Below are 15260 nucleotides of genomic sequence, written 5' to 3' on the forward strand. Positions count from 1 at the left end.
CCGACTCTAGACGTACAATGCCGAAAAGACCGAGTCGTGTCTCATAATGTCAATCCATTACGTTATCTACATTACGGGAACTTGCTCATCTACTTTAGTTTTTCAATATTAGTATTCCTGTGACTTCTTTCCATCCAAGGAATGCTGCACTCACTCTTGTATTCACTTCCTGATCAATACCACTGTCGCTTTGTGGTTAATACATGAATCAGCTAGTTTCAGTGAAGGCGACTGTGAAATGACAAGAGTTGTAGACACAATGTTGAGTTAATAGTAGGTCACTGTACTGCTCAATACACTGTAAATTGTAGTAATAAATCAATGTACCACTCAATTCACTATAAATTGCAGTGTTAAGTTAGTGGAATTATAAAGGGTGATTAGAATTTGTGAACCACCACCTGTCCTATCCTGTCAGTCATTGTGTGCGTGTTTTTTTCAAAAATAATAATGGCGATAATGAGGTATGGAGAGAGTGAAACCTAGTGTTGGCACTTAGCCTATTCCTGTCACATAACTCCAAGTGATCTGCTCAAGGCTTAACATATCCATCCAACAGATGAATCACATTTCACATGAACACTACAGAGAGATGTGGAATTGAACCCATTTTCTTCACACATAATCTAGCAGTTAGAAATTGTGATCCACCACCTCTCCTACCCAACCAGCCAACATTCTGATAGTAAAATTTTTTTCCCACCAATGGGACTCAAACCAGCTAACCAAAGTGTCAGACCATGATGACTTGATGCCTTAACAATCATGGCCACCAAGTGGACTACTTGTTACCATTGTTATAATTTTACTTCTCACTTTATACTGCAATTCAAGGCATTCAATTTATGCTAAATACAATTTCTTACAACATCAATGATGCCTCTAATCAGATCAGTCCATTCAAACTAGCACAAGTATCAATTCATCAAGGACCATGCAATGAATATACAAATACCAGTAAACTACACATGCAAGTATCTACAGTACATCTTTCCGAAACCTATCTACACATTACAGAACAACAACAACTACATTACATTTCATCATGAGGGTACTAAAGGGCAGCAGTACCCAGGGGAAGGCACTGGGCTATATACCACTCGTGAGATCAATACTAGAATATGGAGCAGCCATATGGGACCCATACCAAACAGGGCTCATCACTGTACTGCTCAATACACTGTTAAATTGTAGTAATAAATCAATGTACCGCTCAATTCACTATAAATTGTAGTGTAATGTTTAAGAGAAACTTGGTTGGGAGATGCTGGAGGCTAAAAGGAAAAAAGCACGATTATTTTCCACATACAATGGCTGTACAAATAAGTGGGCTTGCGGAGAAATCAGCAGTCGATTAAAAAACCTTTGGTAGATAGATAGCATAGGCAAGCCGAACATTCACATAAAGTAAAAGAAAGACCACAGAAAACAAACTTGGTAAATAAACATTTCTAAATCCATATCATTCTGTGCCTGGTCTAGTCCCTGGTTCTAAATTGAGTAGGAGCCAGTCAGTACTCTTCAGGGAACAGACTGGGATGGAGGGGGGGCCCTCAATCCCAGCACGGCGCATCCCAACTGCTGATAGAGGAAGTTCCTGTAGATATGCAGGGCAGGTGAGAATAAGGTTATACCAAATAAGCAGCTGCGGATCAACTGAGAAAAGCCACTGCCTTGTGGATAGGGTTTTGAGCCAAAGGCTATAGGAGTAAACCCAGAAAGAAAATCAAGCAAGGAAAGAGGCTTTAAGGGAGCAGCCTCTCACTGTCCTAGCTCCATCACAGGGTTAATTACCCATATGGAGTGAATTTCAAAACAATTCAGAGAAATATCAGATTTGAAGCCGGACGGATCATATGATGACGAATTGGCGAGAAACGGAATATGAGAATCGTAACCTGGAATATTACCTCTCTGACAGGCAAGGAAGTGGAACTGGTAGAGAAACTGAAGCAGTACAAAGTCGAAATTCTCGGGATCGGTGAAGTGAAGAAAAAGGGAACAGGGGAGATGGAAATGGACCAGGGATATGTTGTTCTGAGATATTCAGGAGTAGATATGAGAAGTAGAGCTAAAGAAGGAGACAGAATTATTACAAGTTAACAATTAAGTAATAAAGTGGTGGATTGGAAGGCAGGAAGCTCAAGGATAATGAGACTAGATCTGGATCTGGAAAATAACTGAAATATTGCTCTCATACAAATAAATGCTCCTTTTTTTTTTTTTTTTTTTTTTTTTTTTGCTAGGGGCTTTACGTCGCACCGACACAGATAGGTCTTATGGCGACGATGGGATAGGAAAGGCCTAGGAGTTGGAAGGAAGCGGCCGTGGCCTTAATTAAGGTACAGCCCCAGCATTTGCCTGGTGTGAAAATGGGAAACCACGGAAAACCATTTTCAGGGCTGCCGATAGTGGGATTCGAACCTACTATCTCCCGGATGCAAGCTCACAGCCGCGCGCATCTACGCACACCGCCAACTCGCCTGGTAATAAATGCTCCTACTGAAGATAGTGATGAGATAGAAAAGGAGATATTTCACTCTGCCCTCCAGAGGACATCGGACAAAGCTGGAGATACCATAGAATCGGTGATAATAACGGGGGACTGGAATACTAGAGTTGGGAATAAAATGTGTTCTGTCCATGGAAGCTTGGGTAGGAATGGGGCAGAGAGAAGTCTAAACAGCAATGGGAAGAGAATGCTTGAGTTCTGCATAGATAATGAAATGTGAATAGGGAATTCTTTCTTCCCTCATACACAGATCCACCAAATTACCTTCGAGGCAATAAGCAGAAATGTACGAAGTGTAATGTGTACACAAAGAGTACCCACTATGATGTAATGGATGTGAGAGTATTCCGCAGTGCGGAACTCAACACTAAACATCGTTTATTGGCAATGGAAACCCGGTTCAGATATATATATTAGAATCAACAAAAATGAATTATGTCAAAGTGAAAGTATCTGCCTTAGAGGACATCTCCAAGCGACGGGGGTATGAGAATAAGTTGAGTGAAAAACTCATACAGAAGGAGCAAAATCACAGAGGTATGTGGAATGTGGAAGACAAATGGAAGGTGATGAAAGAGACGATTAACCAGGTAGCTACAGAGGTGTGCGGGATCAGCAGAGTCAAACGAAATAGGAGACACACAAGATGGTGGAGCAAACCAGTAAAGGAACCGGTTGCAGCCAAGAAGAAAGCATGGAAAAGATATATGAAATTCAAAAGTGAGGAAGACAGAGGAACATATATACAGCTAAGAAACGCAGCAGGGAGAGCAGTCAAGGAAGCTAAAAAGGAATCCTGGGAACAATTTGGAAAGGAAATAGAAGAAAGTTATAAGGAAAACCAAAGAAAGTTCTGGCATGTGGTGAAAAGCTTGAAGGGAAAAAGGGGAAAGAAAATCAGAAATATTAAGATAAAAATAACAGGCTGAAACCAACGTAAAGGACATCCTGGAAGTGTGGAGCGAATATTACTCAGAAACCTTCAAGGAAAGCAATAGAATGGTGGGCATGACACCAATGGAAGAGGATAACAGAGGAGAGAGGGAAAAGGAAGAAGGTATTAGAGTGAAGGAAGTGCATGAGGCAATTAAGGCAATCAAGACTGGTAAAGCAGCAGACTGGGATAATATTCACCTGGAGTTTGTGAAATTCAGAGGAAGAGAGCTAGAGAAAGGGATCTGGGAACTCTTCAAGTTAGTTTGAGACTCTGAGAAAATACCAGAAGATTGGCAGCGGAACATCATAGTTCCCATTCACAAGAAGGGAAGCTCAACTGACTGTCATAATTACAGAGTGACATGCTTAGCATCAGTTCTCCAGAAGTTATATCAACTATAACAGAGAAGAGTCTTAGAGAAGTGGAAGAAGAACAGGCTGGATTTAGACTCCATCGGCAAACACAAGATTGGATCTTCTGTTTGAGAAATGCAGCAGGAAAGATCCTAAATCGGGAAGGAGAACTATTTACAGCATTTATCGATTTGAAGTCGGTGTTTGACAGAGTACCGAGAGAAGAGCTATGGATGGCTTTAAAGAAGGCACATATTACTCCCAAACTGACTGAGGTGATTAAAAGTATATACAGAAGCATTATTGGTATAGTGCGGATAAATGGTCAAACCTCAAAGGAATTTACTATGGAAAGAGGTGTCATGCAAGGTGACAGGCTTAGTCCTCTACTCTAATATTCATGGATCAAGTTATTAAACAATGTAAGAGGCGAACAAGTAAATGCAAAGTTGGTAATTTCAAGATGAGACCAGTGTGGATACAGGCACTAGTATACACAGGTGATATCACACTTTTGGCAACAGATAGAGATAAATTACAAAGGGCAGTAATGGAATGGGGGTGTGCACTCCAGGACAGAGGGATGAGTAATTTAGAGAGCAGACTCACTGCCACAGAAATGGTTTGCATAAAACAGTTGGAAGGACAAGGAGGTATATGGTTAGAAATACTAGGATAAGGGAAGAGTGTCTTAACTAAGAGCCACTGATTAGTTTAATTGAAAAGAAGGAACTTGGATGGTTGGGGCACCTGGTGAGGAGGGAAAAGGAAAGGAAGCCTAAATAAATATTCCATGCAAGACCAGAGGGAAAAAGAGGGAGGGGACGACCGATGCTGGAGTGGGACACCTAAGTCTTTGACCTAGCATAAAAGAGGGGAAAGACTCCAGCAGAATTGAGAAGATTAGCACTGGACTGGACTTCATGATGGACCCAACACCTGCGAGGGCATAAAAGGGAAAAGAGAAAGAAGAAGAAGAAGTAATCCATATGATTTGCTGATGATATCACTGATAAATGAGAATGAAAAAAGATATGAAAAAGGCACTAAATCACGTACTAAAAGAGAGGTGCGGTATGAGAATAAGACGACGAAGATAATGGCGTGTACAATGGATGATGACCAAATTGCCAATGTGTTGATGGATGGAGGAAAAACTAGATCAAGTAAAGAAATTCAGATATGTAGGAAGTTGGATCATATCTGAAAGATAATGTACGAGAAAGGTGAATGCCCAGATTGCACAGGTGAAGGAAACTTTCTCACAAAAGGAGTACCTACTAACATCTAACACCATCAGCATGGAGTTACTAAAGCATTTTGTGAAAAGTTTTTGTATGGAGTGTTGTAAGCTATGAGTCAAAAATATAGACCCTGCAAAAAGAGGAAGTATTGAAACTAAAGGCATTTGAGATGTGTTGCTGGTGTCGACGCCTAAGAATACCATACCCTGGACTGATAAGAGTCACAAATGAGAACATTCTCAAAAGAGCACAGGAAACATTCACCTTGGTTGAAACCTTAAACAAGAGAAGAAATAGCTTCATTTGCCACTTGCTTCATCATTCTGACTGGTGCACCACACTGTTTGAAGAGAAACTGAAAGGCAGAAGGAGCAAAGGAAGACCTAGTGTACAATTAGACAGCATTAAAGACAAGCACACCTACTGCCACTTGAAGCTGTTGGCCAAAGAAAGGAAACACTTGGAAGGCATGCATGTTGTCCACCAACCGAAGAAGAAGAAGAAGAAGAAGAAGAAGAAGAAGAAGAAGAAGAAGAAGAAGAAGAAGAAGAAGAAGAGTGAACATTGATTGGAATGTATTGCCTGTAGCAGTCTAGAACCTTTTCCCAAAAATGTTAAGACACTTCAAGAAAATATCTACATATCCTGATAAGCTGGTATAAATGTCTCTTTTCTAAAACAATTTTGGAGGCAAGGTCTTACAGAAGAAAACAATGGTGTGACCAAGAACATCTTATCCTTAAAAATACGATTATGAGATGGATTGTTCTTCCCACTTGGAGATGAAAAGGACTGACTGCTCAGGAACAAAAAACTATGGCTTAGCCTTTAGATAATAATGTAATGTTATTTGCTTTACGTCCCATTAACTACTTTCACGGTTTTTGGAGACGCCGAGGTGCCTCGCAGGAGTTCTTTTATGTGCCAGTAAATCTACCGACACGAGGCTGACGTATTTGAGCACCTTCAAATACCACCGGACTGAGCCAGGATCGAACCCACCAAGTTGGGGTCAGAAGGCCAGCGCCTCAACCGTCTGAGCCACTCGGCCTGGCTTGGCCTTTTGAAAGAAGAAGTGATGAAGATGTATCACAATGTTAAGTAAGTTACTAATAAGTCATTGTACTGCTCAATCCACTGTAAATCATAGTGTTAAGGTACTGGAATTATAGGAGGAATGTCAGCAGAAAACGAGTCACCAGACAAAAAGTATAGTTGTTATTATTGATTAAGGGGGTAATAGGCTTAAAATGACAACATGTACTGGGCCTTGATAAGTCTAAATGCAAGAAACTTTTACTTCTGCTGAATTTAATTTTAAAGATATTAAAATTAAATTTGTTGTGTACTTGCTTATATTAACTTTATACAAGCTTATTCATCTACAAACATCATTCCACGCCATCTGACAGGTTTTTTTTTTGCTAGTGACTTTACGTCACACCAACACAGACAGGTCTTATGGCGACGACGGTATAGGAAAGGGCTAGGAATGGGATGGAAATGGCCATGGCCTTAATTAAGGTACAGCCTCAGCATTTGCCTGGTGTGAAAATGGGATATCACGGAAAACCATCTTCAGGGCTGCCGACATTGGGATTCGAACCCACTATCTCCCGGATGCAAGCTCACAGCTGCGCGCCCCTAACCGCACGGCCAACTCGCCCGGTCATCTGACAGTTTACAACATAGTGTTTAGACAAGATGTTCGTCTCCTTATCCCCAAGTCTTCCCAGTCCAAAGTTTGCAACACTTTTGTAACACTACTCTTTTGTCGGAAATCACCCACAACTAATTGTGATACTTTCTTTTCGATCTTTTCCAAACCCCAAACCCCACGGCACTTAACACCCTTGAAAGGGCCTTGGGCCTGCCCAGCGACCGCTGTTCAGCCCGAAGGCCTGTAGATTAAGAGGGGCCGTGTGGTCAGCACGATGCATAGTCTCAGCCGTTATTCTGGGCTTTTGAGACCAGGGCCGCCATCTCACTGTCAGATAGCTCTTCAATTCTAATCACGTAGGCTGAGTGGACCTCGAACCAGCCCTCAGGTGGAGAGAAAAAATCCCTGACCTGGCCGGTAATCGAACCCGAGGCCTCCGGGTGAGAGGCAGGCACGCTACCCCTACACCACGGGGCCATCTTTTCCAGTTCTCAAATCAAATAATCCTGGTGAGGGTTCCATACACTGGTATCCTTCTCTAATTGGAGTCTTACCAGTGACTTACATACCCTCTCAGTTACATCTTTACAACTCCTAAATAAAGAGATCTGCAACCTATATTTACAACCCTATTTATGTGATTACCCCAATGAAAATATTTCCTTATATTAACATCTAGATACTACAGTGATCCCCGTGAGGTACTTTCACCCCATCAATATAATAATTAAAACTGAAGGATATTTCCACTTGGCGAAACTCGGAACCTTTTCAGACCGTTTATCATCATACCAATACCTGCTGTCCATCTCACAACACTGTCAAGGTTCTTTTGCAGTTGCTAATAATCCTGGAACATATTTCTTACTCTATACAGTATAACTAGAGTTTGTGGATTTTAGTACTTGTAATAAATGCAAAATACGTTGAAACTTTGTCAGTGTATGTGCCTTCAAATATGACCCCTATGAGTGGCTTTTAGTGATTTCAAATTAGCAATAAAATGCAAAATTGGTTCAAAATGGGAAACTATACTATTTATGTGAAATTATATAATTTATGCAAAATTCTTTGTTTAATGCAAAATAAACATATATCTTTTTAAAAACAGTGCATTTTTCTTAAAAATAAGATATATGTTGTTATTTAATTAAATGGAAAGAATCATTATGGCGCTGTAAATCTTTCAATGCATGGAATATCTTTCAACAGCCAAAGAGCAGTGCAAAGAACAACCAATCAAACAGCATAATACACTTTCAAACGCGTTCATTCACTTTGTGTCGACCCTTGATCATAGTCAGTTCTTCTTGACATAGCCTAAGTGTTGAGTAGTAGTTCTGTTTTAAAGTACGGTAGCAATTTAATGTCTGGTAGCGACAGATAGAAGTGAAGTGACGATCAAACAGCGTGGGGAGAGCTACAATATGGATCATTTTTATGTAAGTGATACAGATATATTGATGTGTCGAATTTACAATCAAAGACTTAAATGGAAGAAGAAAGATGTTTTGGATAAACACTGCAAGAGCAGAAACCATGTGCTACTCAAGGAATGATTTTTTCCCAACCAGCACGTAAACAGCGTGGCGTCAAGTGGTCAAGTGGTCTCGAATGAAGGAGAACACTATTCAAACAATTGGCATGTTGTACTTCAATCATCGAGTTCGGTAGCTGCAGTCACTTAAGTGCAGCCAACTTCTAGTATTCGGAAGATAGTGGGTTCAAACCCCACTGTCGGCAGCCCTGAAGATGGTTTTCCGTGGTTTCCCATTTTCACACCAGGCAAATGCTGAGGCTGTACCTTAATTAAGGCCACAGCCGCTTCCTCCCCACTCCTAACCCTTTCCTGTCCCATCATTGCTATCTGTGTTGGTGCGATGTAAAACAACTTGTAAAAAAAGAAAAGTACTTCAATCATCATTGAAATTCCTCTTCCTTGAAGGTCTATTGTACTGTGATAAACGAATACGTTCAGAATAGTATTTTTCACTTTGAAATTGTGTTTGTAAATTTGTAAATATGCATATTTGTGTGTGTGTTAATACTTCTTGCAGTCTTATATTGATGTTTGTCTTATTTTCCATAGTGTATTCAAAACTGTATGACGAGCAATGTTTGATTAAACAGTATGATTTTACTCCCCTGTCGTGTGTGCAATTCTGCAAATTATGCCAATTTTTCACCAATTTGCTACATAATGCTAAAACTTGAGAAGTATATATGCTACAAAACTCTAAATTTGAAAATCAAAATGCTAAATCTCTGATTTTTAAATGCTATGAACTACGAACTCGAAGTATAACATATCTGCAAAAAGCCTTTTCTCTGATTCCAGTTATTTACTTAAATCATTTATATATAAAGAAACATAAGATCCAATAATACTGTCTTGTGGAACATCCCTCTTAATCATTACAGGATAAGATAATGAATGCTTCACCCACTCTAATTCTATTAGTTATATTTTCTAGAAATGTAGCCACCCATTCAGTCACTCTTTTTATCTAGTCCAATAGCCCTCATTTTCATTTGTAGTCTCCTATGATCTACCTTATCAAAAGCTTTGGATAGATCAATAGCAATAAAATCCATTTCATCTCCTGAATCTAAAATACCTGCTATAGCTTACTGGAATCCTGTGGTATTTTCCCATATTTTAAGTGTTATCAAGATAAGTACTCTACTTATATGTCACATTTTGTTTTAAGACATGTAAACCCCATACAAAATTTGACATTTGGAAAATCTGTTAAACCTAATAAGAGCTTAGTGTGGTCATTAAAATTCAATACCATCTTCTCAGTAATTTGGCCTATTGCAGAGATGAGCTTCTGTGCTGTTACGAACCGTTATCAACAGCTGAGCTACAGCTATTAACTGGACATCAAAACTGACTCAACGAATTTCAAAACTGTGGCTTCAGTTGCAGTACAATATCATGTCTCCAAATAGAAAGCATGTTACCTTAGATCTGAAGCAGAAAGGGAAAATTTTAGACAAGATGGAGTTATGATGAGCCAGTCAGTATAATTTGGAATCAATTGTTGACATTCATTTATCAGTAAATTGGCACATTCCTCAAGATTGCAGGAGGAAGCAAAATTGATAAGAAGACTTTACTAAGTGGCTAAGCAAGGAAAAGTGTAAACTATACCAATTTTAACCCATAACAATAAAAAATGTGCAGGAAAGTAAAGATGAAAGTGATGAAGAAGAGGATATTGCAGAAGTTGAGAGCATTTCTCACATTTCTGGTGCCGAAGCTGCAGATATATTCCTGGAGTGTATCTTAGTGAAAAAAAAAAATACATGCAGTACTGATGTAATGCTTGTAAAGTAGTTATATGATAAAGCCTGCCACTGGCAAGCATCTTCATTGCGGCAAATAAAATTTTCATAGTGGGTGATACTTCGTGTGGAAAACTAAGGGGCTAAACTTTTCTACATTGTAACAGTGGATTCAGTAATGAACATATTAAATTATATTTCCCAGACACTCTCAATAATCCGGCACCCCACTCTGTAGGGCATGGTCAGATTAGTGAGAGTCTAGTGCATAAGTATATTCACTGAAACATGCTACGTGCTGTAATATATCCTTTGCATTCCTGATTAGCTTGTTACCTTTCAGTCATTTCCTATTTCTGTTGAAGACTTACCTTGCGACATCTGAGAGAAGGATTGGTTCCTTGGAAGACTCTCCTGAGAGTTCTGCCTCGTGCGTATAAAGCTCTTCTCTCCTGGAGTGTGAATGCCGTTAGCTATCTGCTCCTCATCAGCTACTACTTTAGAATAGTCGAGACCTTCCTGAAGCCTTAGAATGGCTACAGCCATATACATATCTAAAGCTTTGCTATTAAAAAACAAAAGTCATTCTTTAATAAAGAGGCAAAATTTTTACATAAATGAAATTCAAATATGAAAAAAAGAACATCCAAACTTATGAACAGATCATTATAGGATGCTAGGAAGGGGGGGGTAGAAACACCTTCAAAGGATAAAAAGTTATAAACATTGTACAGAATGCAAAAGAATCGCAAATAATCAATTCTTAATAAATACTATGGGAAAGCTTTTTCACTCATTTTAATGGCTAATGACAACTAATATTTTAAACTGGGATGCACTCTGTAAATATCTAACTTCACTATTATTGAAGAGTGGCACAGCAAAGTAAACTAACTGCAAAAGGAATGTTTTGAGGAAAAATGTTAAAAACTGTCTGCCAGTAACTAAATGTTCAAATAAACTTTTATTTATATACTGCTAACTCTAAACAAGCTGTCTATTGATGCATCCAGTTTTGGTGCTGCTCAAAAAATGGACTGAAAAAAAAGAACTAATGTGTCCATTATCAAGGAAGTTAACATTTCCAAGTGCCTTTCTTCATGTGTTAGCCAAACATTCCTCCAGTTCTTTGGACATATTGTAGGAAGAAATGGAGAAAATCAAGAATTATTAATCACAGATGGGAAGGCTGTGGGCACAAGTGGGAGAACAGTGAGCAGGTGGATAGACAAAGACAAGAAGATAACTGGTTTACTTCTTCAGCAGGCTTTAAGACAAGCTGATAACTGTTTGATACGGCAATGCTTAGTTCATGGTGTCACGACGCTCAGCTATGCAGTTAGCGTTGCACAGCTGTGAGGTTGCATTCGGGAGATAAATGCTGGACCTGTACCTTAATTAATGCCAAGGCTACTTCCTTCCCAATCTAACCCTTTCCCATCCTTCCGTCACCAAAAACCTTTGATGTGTTAGTGCAACGTTAAATAAGTGACATTTAAAGTAAAAGAGAGAGGAATGATTTAAGTCTAAGTTGTAGCTATAACTTAATGATCTAAATAAATCTGCTCGGTTACAGTTGAACACTTGGAAATTTTTGAGAAAACTTATTTTCCTCATTCAAAAATTTGAGCAAAGCATCAATTCTTCGGATGCAGGCAAAGGTACAAGTTAAAATTTCTGCTCTCTTCACAAGATTGACAGTTCTTTATTCATCTTTCTATTCGACGCCCATAGGCGACCTGCATGTCTGGATGTAGGATGATGCTGATAATGAGGTAGAGAGAGGAAGAAACCCAATGTCGGCAAATAGCCTACTCCTGTCGAATAACATCATGGGGTCTGCTCAAAGCTTTACACCACCATTCGACAGATGAATCACCATCAACAACGTCATATGCCCTCATTCCATATGAGCACTTGGGAGAGGTTTTGGAATTTAATCCAGGCATTTGGCATGCAACCTAGTGATTAGAAATTGTATACCACTACCTCCCCTACCCTGCTAGCCAACATTTTGATGGTGAAATTTTTTTCGACCAACGGGACTCGAACCATCTAACCACAGTGTCAGACCATATAGACTTCAATGCCTTAGCAATCATGGCCACCAGGTGGAATAAGATTGTCAGTGACTCCTAGTTTACACACTATGTACATTTGACAGATATCACCTTCTTGCATTTCACAGTTACATACAGTACATATTTCCTTTTACTGCAATATCACTTTCTACTATTTATCTAATGAGAATTTCACCAGAAAGGGCATGAAGATAAGAACATATGAAAAAGTAGTGGGAGGATTGCAAGGCCCAAACAGCCCCTTCGAAAATACTTGGATAATGGACCAACTAAAATTATCCTATGTGGTCAAAAAAGTGAAAGAAGAAGAAGAAGAAGAAGAAGAAGAAGAAGAAGAAGAAGAAGAAGAAGAAGAAGAAAGCTGAATTCTGACTATAGTTTATACTTACTGCATTACGTCAAAATACATGGCAAGGCTTTGTCTCTCACATTCCCTCCAGTCATTCTTAAAACCCATTAAAAGAATGTTAGGCTTCAGTTTTCCAATCCCTGAAGCCTGAAGCAATGCCTTTGCACCTTCTTCAAAATTCACTTCATCTACATGAGAGTAGAAGGCTTTGATTTTGTGACTACACAGCCAATTTTGAGCTTTGTAGTTGAAAATATTTCTCACACGCTGTGACATTGGGTCCTGGAAGTAAAGAAATCCCAAAATAAAACACATGCATCACTCTTTTGATAGGAACATCACTCTGAAAAGTATTTCAAACAACTTCTAAAATTAAATCCTACCAGCACCTTGGAACTAGTCAAATGATCTTGACAACATATAAAACAAATAACTCAAGTTCTTCAAAATTAAAAAAAAAAAAATCCTGCACTATGATGTATGTAAAATATTAGCATTTTAAGTTCTGATCAGTTATTAACTAAGTTATAGTTTACAATAACATCAAAATATGTATGGATTTATAAATTTATTTTAAAAATTACCTTAACTATATGTCCACAAATCATTAGAGAAAGATTTTTGGTCATAAGATATGCGAAGTCTATCAATGGTGGTCGATGACTGGGCATGCCCGTCAACACCAGGATTTGTGGTCGATAGTTCTTGACATGGTCTTCAACATTATTAAGCTGCTGTACTGACATGAGAGCATTCTTGTACGTCTGTGCCTGAGTTGTGGAGCCCCAGTTCACATCTGAAATGCAGTATGAAATGTTCCTTTCTATGCTGGCAAAAAGTGTTCACAGGATGACTTGCCACTGCTGATAGCAAGGGAATGAAGAAGTAGAAAGCAGAGAAAATGGAAGAAAATTCAGGGTGTGTTACAAATGTTGTTACTGTTGTTGTTGTTGTTGATGCTTCACTGAGGGACTGAAAACATTGTGGTCATAAGCTTTAAGTACACAAGAGTGTGTCAAACTTGTCTGATTATGCATGTTCTGTACTCAGGTGATAGAGGTGTTTTTTTTTTTGGTCTTTAAGGATACAAATAGTTAGATAATCAGTCCACAAACATTTGATCAATCATCTGAAAAAGATATATAGGAATAATGTGTGCAAATGAGTAGGTACTTGCATCATACATTCTTCGTCGGGGTTGGACTGTGGCATAGTTTCAAGTACATCATACATAGCTTCTCAATATTTTAAAATATATCCTAGTACGCATTACCAATGTGACTGCAGGGTATCTACCAACATAACAAAAGCAAAATTCTTTAATTTATCTTGACTGTTTTTGTTTATCAGCTCCTCCTTAGCTATAGTTGAAAATTGTAAATATTTGAAACTTAACTCCTCAAATGTAGAAAGTTTCTGAGTATAAGAATGGGTCTCCTATTACTCACAAACCTCCTTTCTTTCTTCTGTAAAATGTCTTGGACACTGAAGATTATGAAACTGCTCGCTAAGATAGTTATCTATTTCCAAATTAATTACTTAGGTAACTATACTCTTTCTATTACCACTTGTAAGCTTGTAAACTTACACTTTTATAAAAGAAACCTACAACAGCTATATGGTCATTTTTAAAATAATTGCCTTACCAGAAAACAATACATACTGTATATACTCAATTTGGTGCGACAATTAAAAGCCCTAACGGTTGCAGTATGTACGCACATCACAAGGAAATGGCTGAAAACAGAGTTTAAGGTCAGGGAAGAAGGCACTAAAATTCAGGATAAATCATGTTTTTCACGCTGGGTTAAAGAGTGAGGGTAGGTCGAAAATTAATTCTCAAATTTCTCCTTTAACACTGGTCCTACTGATAAAAACTACATTAAAAAGCTGTAGAAAATAAAATTTCCAGTTTTACGTACAGTAAAAATTGAACCTACGATAAATAATAAAGGAAATACTAATATTTGTTCTTTCTTTTATCTATTCCATGCATCCAACCATTGTTAATGCTAATCTTCTTGAAAAATCCTTTGTAACAAATAGAATATTAAATTCTGATCTTCTGTGCCTCACACTTTTTTTTCATTCCAATACTGGAATGTATTGTTGTATGGGCCGTGAGCAGGTGGAAAGTAAGAAATTGTACGTCTTTTCATTCGATGAATTATTCCATATGACAGCATTGCTTTTAAGTGTAACATTCAACTTGATTAATTACATGCCGACAAGAAAACTGATGTCATGTTTTATTTTACTTGGAATAGGCTCAAGTGTATTCCGATGAGAAGATTGATGTCATTAGCTCAGAAATGGATCTGCAGACCCATTAAATTATAATACATCATATATATTTATTATGCATATAAGGGAAGCAGGAAGTGTGAAAGGATCAAACAATGCATTTTGTTTATTTTTTACTGCAATAAATTATCCCAAGTATTCTGAACAAAGTCATATATACTTGAATTATGTTACATACATATTTAGTTCTAAAATATAAAGGGATGCATGTCTCTTTCAAGTCGATGCAAACTATATCTTTAAATCACCTTTTCTTAATACCATTGTAAATGTAGGTACATTTTTCAACTACTGATATACATAGAGAGCTAAAATTTGGACCATGTATTTGAGTACTACTACTAAGTCCTGGTGAGTGAAATTATGTACTTATGATAGATTCTAAGACATTAATTGTTATTTTGAAAAAATAAACATACTTTTTATTTTTGCATCAATAAAAGTTGTAAACGTTTCAAGCCTATTTTTTTAATCACATTCTTGGAAATTGTACAATAGCTTTCAAAGATTTTTGGACTTTTGGTAAGTT

At 38.1% G+C, this 15260-nt stretch overlaps 1 protein-coding gene across 1 annotated transcript in view; it reads right to left on the bottom strand.

The window, feature by feature from the left end:
- The window catches only part of LOC136863365 (bumetanide-sensitive sodium-(potassium)-chloride cotransporter), a 756312-nt gene that overhangs the window by 96897 nt on the left and 644155 nt on the right, over positions 1-15260 (bottom strand). Inside the window, exons 12-14 of the mRNA XM_068225649.1 lie at positions 13012-13223; positions 12468-12709; positions 10369-10562 (exon numbers count right to left, since the gene is read on the bottom strand). Of these exons, the coding sequence (XP_068081750.1) occupies positions 10369-10562; positions 12468-12709; positions 13012-13223 (648 nt within the window). The remainder of the gene's footprint in view (positions 1-10368; positions 10563-12467; positions 12710-13011; positions 13224-15260) is intronic.

Source organism: Anabrus simplex, chromosome 1, assembly GCF_040414725.1.
Source record: "Anabrus simplex isolate iqAnaSimp1 chromosome 1, ASM4041472v1, whole genome shotgun sequence".
Taxonomy (NCBI): Eukaryota; Metazoa; Arthropoda; class Insecta; order Orthoptera; family Tettigoniidae; genus Anabrus; species Anabrus simplex.